Genomic DNA, 9,761 nt, shown 5'->3' on the forward strand with positions numbered 1-9,761 from the left:
CACCATATTGATTTTATACCAGGATCAAGTTTACCGAACAAGGCAGCGTACAGAATGAGTCCCAAGGACAATGAGGAAGTACGCAAACAAGTGCAGGAATTGTTAGATAAGGGACTGATCAGAGAGAGTTTAAGCCCCTCTGCGGTACCTACAGTCCTTGCACCCAAGAAAGGTGGAGAGTGGCGGATGTGCACAGATTCGCGGGCTATAAACAAGATCACCATTCGATACAGGTTTCCCTTGCCTAGAATGGATGACATGATGGACTGTCTTAGTGGGGCAGCATATTTTACAAAGATAGATCTGAAAAGTGGGTACCATCAGATCAGGATTAGAGAGGGAGATGAGTGGAAGACAGCCTTCAAGACCAACGAAGGACTGTACGAATGGCTGGTCATGCCATTTGGATTGAGTAATGCTCCAAGTACTTTTATGAGATTAATGAACGAGATGTTAAAGGAGTTTATTGGAAAGTTCGTGATAGTCTATCTGGATGATATTTTATTTTTTAGCAGGACAAAAAGAGAACACCTCCAGCATATTCGAAGGGTATTCGAGAAGCTGCAGCAGAATAAACTGCTGATAAATTTAAAAAAATGCACTTTCTTACAGAAGGAGTTGATTTATCTGGGATTTGTAGTGGCAGAGAATGAGTTGAAGATGGACCCGGAGAAGATTGAAGCGATCATGAGTTGGCCGTCACCTAAGAGTTTATTCGAGGTACGTAGTTTTCACGGTTTAGCAAGTTTTTATCGGAAGTTCATCAGGAATTTTAGTGAAATCTGCGCGCCCATGCTAGAGACCATCAAAAAGGCCAGCCAACCTTTTTGCTGGACTAAGGCGGCAGAAAACAGCTTCCAACTCCTGAAGCGTAAAATAACAGAAAGGCCAATCTTGAGACTGCCCGATTTCAGCAAACCTTTTCAGGTTCGGTGTGATGCAAGCGGGACAGCTATTGGCGCTGTACTCAGTCAAGAGGACAGACCAGTGGCATTCTTTAGTGAGAAGCTAAATGAAAGTCGGCAGAAATACTCGTCATATGACAAAGAATTTTATGCAGTAGTTCAAGCCTTGAAACATTGGAGGCACTACTTACTGGGAAATGAGTTCATTTTGTTCTCTGATAATTCTGCATTGCAGTATATAACACAACAACACAAACTGAACCATAAACATGCCAAGTGGGTGGAGTACCTGCAAAGTTTCACTTTTGTGTTGAAGCACATAAGTGGGCAAGCCAACAAAGTGGCGGACGCTTTAAGCAGAAGAGCCCTGCTCTTACAAGAAAGTGGCATACAGGTGATGGGATTTGAGTATTTGAAAGACTTATACCAGATGGACGCGGATTTCAAAGAAGCTTTTGAAGCATGCCAGAATCCCGTATTGAGGAATACAAGCCCATGGCTAGATTTCAATTTACAGGAAGGATTATTGTTTCGAGGAGGACAGCTATGTGTTCCAGATTGTTCGATGAGGGAAAATCTGGTGAGAGAGAAACACAGTGGCGGACTAGCGGGACATTTTGGCATCGATAAGACATTGGAGCAGCTCGGGCATTTTTATTACTGGCCAAGGATGAGCCGGGATGTACAGAGGTATGTAACCAGGTGTAAAATCTGCCAACTGGCGAAAGGACACAGCCAGAACACGGGGCTGTACACACCCCTACCTGTTCCAAGCAGGCCATGGGATTCAGTCAGCATTGACTTTGTCCTAGGATTGCCTAGAACGCAGCGGGGGTATGATTCAGTGATGGTGGTGGTGGATAGGTTCTCAAAGATGGCTCATTTCATTCCTTGCCGGAAGACAAGCGACGCCACGAACGTGGCACATCTTTTCTTTACGGAAGTGGTTCGATTACATGGCTTACCAAAAACTATAGTTTCAGACAGGGATGTGAAATTTACAGGACATTTTTGGCGCACCCTGTGGAAAAAGCTGGGCACACAATTAAATTTCAGTTCTGCGTATCATCCGCAGACTGACGGACAGACAGAGGTGGTGAACAGGAGTTTGGGCAACTTGTTACGGAGCTTGACGGGAGAAAACTCGCGATTGTGGGATCGAGCTCTTGCCCAGGCAGAATTCGCTTATAACGATTCGCCTAATAGGAGCACCGGTCTTAGCCCATTTCAAATCTTGTATGGTATGCATCCACGAGGAGTACATGAATTACGAGATTTGGGACAGCTAGAAAGGAGAAGTGCAGACGGAGAAGATTTTGCAGAAGCGATGAGTGAGCTGCATGAAAAAGTCAAGTCAAGATTACAGGACAGCACGCAGAAATATAAGCAACATGCAGACACAAGGCGGCGAGAGGTAAATTTTGAGATTGGGGACGAAGTCCTTGCACATTTGCGCCGGGAACGGTTTCCTAAGGGTACGTATAACAAACTGAAGTTCAAAAAAATCGGCCCATGCAAAATTCTGCGCAAATTCTCAGCAAATGCGTATGAAATACAGCTGCCACCTGATATAGGTATATCACCCATATTCAATGTGGCAGACCTGTTTCCATATCATACCCAGGCAGAAGATGAAAGAATGGTACAGCCACAACGGGACACCCAGTTCGAGGACAGTCTTTGGAAGAAACAGTTACCGTCGGTCAAGACCCATGAAATAGAAGGAATCATCAGCACACAGGTGGCCAAGAAGACACGCAGAAAGGAGTATCTGCGTTATCTCGTTAAGTGGAAGGACCGTCCAATGGAGGACAGCTCCTGGCTCGATGAGATACAGATTCGAAAGGCGGGCTACTCGGTGGAGGAACTCATGGAACGGAGCCATGAGAACTCTCTTTTACCCCGGCAGCCTGATGCAGGAGCATCTGGTCGACAGGGCGCAGACCGAGAAGGGACAGAGAAAGTTTCTGAGGAAGATTGGGAAGGATGAACATTTCGACAACTGGACAGCAAGTCTGTCAAATTTGCTTATGTTTTTTGTTTATTTTATTTTGTTCTCTCAAGGTCAACTACAACACTTGGTTCTATTAGCTTAAATTTCCAGTTATTCTGTTCTGTTTTAATTGTAGTTACAAGTCTTAACTAGAGTTGTTAAAGGACTGTAGTAACAGGTCCTAAATTAGAATTGTTAGGAGTTAGTTAAGTGTCCATAATCTATGTAAACAGTCACCCCTTGTGGAACAGAGAAAACAGATAAACTAACCAACAGTCAAGTCACGTAGGTTACTGTTAACTGCAAGCAACTGTAATGTAGTAACTACCAAGCAGTTATCTAACTGCAGAACCTATTGTACAAAAGGGAAAACAAAACAACCCAGAGGGGTTCAGTTCAGCAGCAGAATATGAAAAGTGAATAAGAGCAATATATTTTTTTTTCCTTCATCAAAATACTGTGCACAAATTAAATATACCGCTATATGATTCAAGTCCTCTGTAATACAATGTATATGCATACCACTGTAATTTCCATTCATTTCAGGTAAATCAAAACAACAGAGTTATTACAATTCCAAGAGTCCGTTGACTAGCTAAGACAAGAGGGAGCACCAGACGAAAGGCACACCCAACACAGTGGAACGAAAACAGACTACGGTCGAAACCGGTAAGCAGCCAAACCATTTACAAATTGAGTTCATATGCCACAAAATTATTACATTGTATGCCTGTATAAAACAATATCTATCCAACTGTGCAACGAGGGTTCGATGAACCGAGCCAACAGGGGCTCACAGTAAACCCCAAGCCACGGTCACGGGTTGGAGATAACCCGACATACATACAGACGCGACAAAGATACAGTGAACAAACAGCAAACAAGTAAATGTAACCAAGAGCCATTGCGAGGAAGTAAAGCAGAGACAGAGCTACCCGAAGAAAGGCGTGATTGTAACCCTTGTGAAACCACGGGAACCGGCCACACCTGCCAACACCAGACAAAGCGAAGGGTCAGGGTTTTGAAGACGGGAAACAACCCTGTACGAGAGGGTTTTACCACGAAACCACAAGTGAACAATAAAAACTGTGCATAAGAGTGACAGAGAAGCCTTACCTGGAGGGAGCCGAGACCCAGGCCAACAGAGACAAGCACTAACCCTGAAAACAAAGGAGCTGCGGAACGTTAGTTCCAGCATAAACTGTGGGAGAAGACATAAAGCACGAAACAAGTCCTTACCTGTTCTATACAGCCGAGCGCCGGAGAGAAACCGAGTTGGGAAGCATTCCAACAGAGTATTCGACAGCTGAGCAGAAACCGTAGCCATTCATCACCAGCATTCACCACAAGGTTAACAAAACGACCATAACAAACAGCTTGAGCCAGCACAGAACCAAAAATCGCTCACACAGTCGAAAGAACCAGTTGAATGCACAGAGAACAACCATAACTTACCAAGAAACCCTGAAGCAAATACATCAATAGCCACGGCAACGAATTGACGGAGTGAAATAGCATTGTTACACCATAAGAAACCAGCAGGAATCCAACAGGATTCATCCACAGGCGGAGTAACCAGAGGCGGAGCCGAGACCAATAACAACAGCAAAGTGTAAAATGGCCACACAGGCGCGAAGTGGCGGAATAAACATGCGTTAAGGGATTAGGGTTTGTCAACCCCGAGACAGGGCAGGTGTCACAAAGAGGGACCGAGCCGGGTACACAGACATTGAATGTCAAGCAACCACCGCAAAAATCATTTACAATCAACCATTAATCAACCAAAAGTTAGTGTGAATCCACGTAGGTTAAGTTAAGCGTGGGACCACGTGGGCTGGCCCCATCAATAAGTATGGATTGACACATGGGCCTCCATGCAAAGCACCATTGAAACAGGTGGACAGCAATGCAAACCACTCATAAAAGAAAAACATAAATAACCAAATCATTTTTGTGCCATAGCTACTGCATCATCAGCCATAGCAACTGCCTAATCAACCAACTGCTCTATTGATGCCCCTTTAGATATAGTAATCGGGTAGGTATAAATAGAAGTACGAAAAAAGGAAATGGAAAAAAAGGCATTTGTTACAGGTTGGACAAAAGGAAATGGCAGGTATAAATAGAAGTTTGAAAAAAAGGAAATGGAAAAAAAATGTACATAAAAGCAACAAAGGTTAGAAAAAAGGAAATTCAGAAGACACCTGATGTACCTGGATCATATGAAGGAAGTTTTAGACCTGAAGGAGAGGCTAGGCGTAAACTGAAACAGGTTTTTCAAGAGTGTTATTTTTTGAGTTGCGATTGTAAATTGAAACTGGGTTTTCAAGAGTGTTAATTTTTGAGTTACAATTGTTGTTTTATGGGGCCAAATTAAATTTATTTTCATTTAAATCAGAGTGAATTCAGCCTTGTGAATATGATTGATTGAGTTGAGTTTCGGCTAACACGTTTTATTAAGGATATTGAAGTTAAAAATCTTTTCATTTAAATCACAGTGCATGCAGCGTTGTGAATATGCTTGAGTCGAGTTTTGTATAATACTTTTTATTAAAGATTTTGAAGTTGTGGCTTTTGAGTTTACATGTATATCAATTGTTTTAAGCCTAATCCTGGAATTATAAGAAGAATCTTCTAATTAAGCAAAGAATTAAATGAAAAATGTTTGTATTTCAACAAATTATTTAATAAAATTCTGAAGCCAAATATAAGTAAATTTGAATTGAATGAAAAATGTTTGTATTTCAACAAATTATTTAATAAAATTCTGAAGCCAAACATGAGTTAATTTTAGAGAAACATAGACATAATTTAATACTCCAATATTCTTGGAAATTAGAATCCTTCCATATTCTTGAAAATTCCAAAATTCAAAAGAAAACGTGAATAAATTTTAGACCAAACATAGACAGTAAAGCAAAGAATCCTCCCATATTCTTGAAAATTTCGAAGTTCAAAAGAAAACGTGAATAAATTTTTGACCAAACATAGACAGTAAAGCAAAGAATCCTCCCATATTCTTGAAAATTCCAAAATTCCAAAATTCAAAAGAAAACGTGAATGAATTTTAGGCCAAACATAGACAGTAAAGCAAATATCAATCAATTTTAGACAGTAAAGCAAATATGAATAAATTTTAGACTAAACTTAGATAGAACTTTGAAAATTAAACATTAAAAATTCAAGAGAAAATATAAGTAAATTTTAAATCAAACATAAACAGACTTCATTATTAATTTATAATGCATCAATATTCATGAAAATTCAAAAGAAAATATTGGAAGTTCAAGAATAGACAAACCAACTCTTATTCCGCCCTTTCTGGAGAGTGTTCTATTATGAGTTTGTTCTATTCAACCTTGGATACTGGTTCAACTTGGTAAATGGGTTATGGAATGCTTTGACCTTTGCTACTTTACTTCTCAGTGCTTCCCCTCGAGAAAATGAAACTATTGGTAGTGCTGCTAAAACTGTTACTCTATCTACATCCTCACTTCTCCTTGAGTAATTGCAATTGCTGGTAGTGCTGCTAAAACTGTTACTCTATTTGCATCTGCACTGGAAAGAGCGTACAAACCACACCAAAGAACAAGGTTATTTGATGTTCAAAACCAGCGGAAATTATAGAAATTGTCTTCTGGAAGCTACTCTGACTAATTAATTGGGGTTATCTGCATCACAAAGAAAAAAGTGCACTTGAAGATCGAGTACTAGACCCAATTCTGTTCATCCCCATCCAAAAGCGAAGAGAGGAGCGAAGAATTGTTGTGGGAAGACCCAACCCCAAAAGCGAAGAGAGGAGCCACAAATTGTTGTTTTAGCAGTTGTGGGAAGCTTCATAGATGACAAATGGCTAACATGCCAACAGCCAGTTGTGGTTAACATAGCCTCTTATTCAAATTTTATTATTATTAATATAACTTCGTTATTTCACCTTACATTCGTAACTCATACACTTGTAAATTTTATCTAACGCCCAATAATATTTATTTTCAATTAATATAATAATATAAAAATTATTTTATGCAATTGCATTTTTTACGGTGTCCTTAGTCATACAGCCAGATCAAATAATTGAGATACGAAAGATTTTAAAGTAAACAGTTATGTAAACTGAAAATATCAAATAGATCAAATAATTAAGATAGGGAAAGATTTTAAAGTTCATAGTTCATTTGCATCGGGGCACGTGAAGCGTGCAATAAGACCTCCAATTCACAACTTTGGTTATAAATTTCTTACACCAATATTTGCAGAGATAAACTTTGGTTAAACTTTGATAGTGGATAAATTTTTTTGGTCAAAAGCCCGGTTAATGTATGGTCAACGATACCAGGTAGAAACTAATAATAATATTAAAATATATAAATTCCTTACTACATTCATTTATTATATGTACTAGGGTTTTGATTATTTTAGTAATGACAAATTCACCAAGAGGAGGATTCACTATTACGATCAACACGTTGCCATTCTCCACCATTAAACCTCATGGTTCTTAATGGTGTGGTCGTGGATTTGACTTTTATGGATGGCCAAATAGACTTGGTGAACTCGCTTGATTCTGATATTTTTTTGTAAATGCTATATATTTCATGTTTTTAACTCCGTTAAAGGAGCTCACTAGAGTATGATCATATTTTCTAAGTGAATGCTTATAAATTTATATACTCCTATTAATTTTTAAAATTCTTATTTAATTTAAACCAATGTAAATGTTCAATTTTATTTAAATTTTAGTCAATTAAATAAGTGTGAAATATAAATATAAATTAATTTAAATATACAATTATTTATTAAATTTTATAATGTAAAATTAATGTAAACTTTTGATTTTAATTAAATATATATTTTTATATATTTAATTAATTAATTAATTAATTATAAATCATTAATTAATTAAAATATTAATATTAATAATAATTAATTAAATTATTTTTTAATTATATTAATATTTATTATTAATATAATTTGAATAAATTTTATATATATATATATATATATATATATATATATAATCATAAATTTACATGTATATAATAATATATACATTTCAAATTTATTAAAATATAGTTTAATGTATTTCTGTAATTTAAAAATTAAATTAATAATAATAATATTATTAAAATATATAAATTCTGTACTACATTAGTCTATTATATGTACTAGGTTTTGATTATTTTAGTAATGATAAATTCAGCACAAAGGAGGATTCACTATTACAATCAACACGTTGCCATTCTCCACCATTAAACCTCATGGTTCTTAACAAGGTGGTCGTGGGTTCGACTTTTATGGATGGCCAAATAGACTTGGCGAAATCGGTTGATTCTCATTTTTTTTTTTTTGTAAACCGATATATTTCATGTTTTTAACTCTCTCAGAGGAGTTCACTAGAGTATGATCATATTTTCTAAGTGAGTGCTTATAAATTCATATACTAGCATTAACTTTTAAAATTATTATTTATTTTAAACCAATGTAAATGTTCAATTTTATTTATTTCTTTATTTATATTTTAATCAATTAAATATGTGTGAAATATAAAACCAATGTAAATGTTCAATTTTATTTATTTCTTTATTTATATTTTAATCAATTAAATATGTGTGAAATATAAATTTAAATCAATCTAAATATACATTTATTTATTTATTTATTCAAATTTTAATGTGAAATATAATTTGATTCAACCAAACCAAAAATCCTTTAGAACCCCTAGATCGAAACCCAATAAATAGTCCACAAATTCACCTCCATATAAAATTTTATTTCTATAATGGCAGACTCCTACCATCTAGCGGATCTAAAGTTGAAATTTGTTAGCAGTCAACAAATTCTCTAACAAAGCTCTATATATAGGTTTTAGGTATTCAAATAGGAGAAATAGAAATCTTCGCTACATAAACGAACAAGGAATTGGGAAAGGAAATAGAACCATACATCACTGGTTGTAAATTTAATTTTAAGAAACTGTAGTTTCAACTTTAAAAAATGTCTAACAGATTCAAGTTCAATGGACAATGAATTGGAGAGTGAGAGGGAAGAGATAAAAATATAGACATTATATAGTTTTATATATCTTAACTCTGGATCTATCAAGCTTCAAGAGGGATCAAATCTCTTGAGGTGGAAACATTTCCTCAAGTTTTAAACTCAAAAAAGAGGTTTTCACCTCGAGAGATTGGATCCCTCTTGCCTCTTAATAGATCCGCCGTTAAGATTGATCTAGGTTGGTTAAATATAACTATTAATATCGTGATGATGAACCATCGTTGCTGGTTCGAAACGTCAACTATAAACAAACTGACAAACTGAATGCGATGTATCCAAAAGATATGCTACAGAATCAAGAAACTTGCAGAAACCTCACAGACAAAAAAAAACTATTAATATATAATACAATATTTATATAATAACCATAAATATATAAATATACAATAATAATATGGTTGTTATTATTTATATAGTGTGTTTAACAATATAAGCCTAATAATTATTAATGTGGTTGTAGATGTGCTTCATATACTACTATCATTCTATATCATCACATGCATAAATGTTGTTGTGCTAGTTAACATAGGAATTAGAAGAAGAAATGACTCTTTAGGTCAAAGTCAAAGTTATATAATACAAATTTGAGCAAGATTTTGATATCTTGTGATTTTAAATGCACTTTTGAATGCATAATTGGATTGAGCACCTAAAATCCCTTTAAGCACTATAACTTTGCAAAAACTAATATATCTAAATTAACAAGAATTTTTTTTTGGAAAATGGTCATTTTGTCTAATAGTTAGACTAGGTAGTTAATATATAGGTAGTTAATATATATATATATATATATATATATATATATATAT

At 35.9% G+C, this 9,761-nt stretch overlaps 1 protein-coding gene across 2 annotated transcripts; it reads right to left on the bottom strand.

The window, feature by feature from the left end:
• Positions 1 to 3,591: 3,591 nt before the first annotated feature.
• Positions 3,592 to 4,740, bottom strand: LOC149235805 (uncharacterized). Of its 2 annotated transcripts, none has more exons than XM_089461465.1 (3): positions 4,138 to 4,740; positions 4,015 to 4,058; positions 3,592 to 3,885 (listed from the first exon to the last, which is right to left on the bottom strand). In XM_089461465.1, the coding sequence occupies exons 1-3, from the start codon at positions 4,223 to 4,225 to the stop codon at positions 3,715 to 3,717; spliced, it is 303 nt and encodes a 100-aa protein (XP_089317591.1). In that variant the 5' UTR covers positions 4,226 to 4,740; the 3' UTR covers positions 3,592 to 3,714. The 2 variants fall into 2 exon arrangements, with proteins under 2 accessions (XP_089317591.1, XP_089317590.1); XM_089461464.1 differs by having other exon boundaries at positions 4,015 to 4,073.
• Between the last annotated feature and the right edge of the window lie 5,021 nt (positions 4,741 to 9,761).

This window comes from Pinus tabuliformis, chromosome 8 (genome assembly GCF_031772625.1).
Source record: "Pinus tabuliformis cultivar Carrire ecotype Pingquan chromosome 8, CPIR1, whole genome shotgun sequence".
Taxonomy (NCBI): domain Eukaryota; kingdom Viridiplantae; phylum Streptophyta; class Pinopsida; order Pinales; family Pinaceae; genus Pinus; species Pinus tabuliformis.

Bases quoted from the DNA above. Each gene is read 5' to 3' on its own strand.
- LOC149235805 (XM_089461464.1), bottom strand. From the start codon at position 4,225: ATGGCTACGGTTTCTGCTCAGCTGTCGAATACTCTGTTGGAATGCTTC. The intron at 4,074-4,137 runs GTAAGGACTTGT...AACGTTCCGCAG, and splicing joins CGCTCGGCTGTATAGAACAG to CTCCTTTGTTTTCAGGGTTA. The intron at 3,886-4,014 runs GTAAGGCTTCTC...TGGTGTTGGCAG, and splicing joins TGGGTCTCGGCTCCCTCCAG to GTGTGGCCGGTTCCCGTGGT.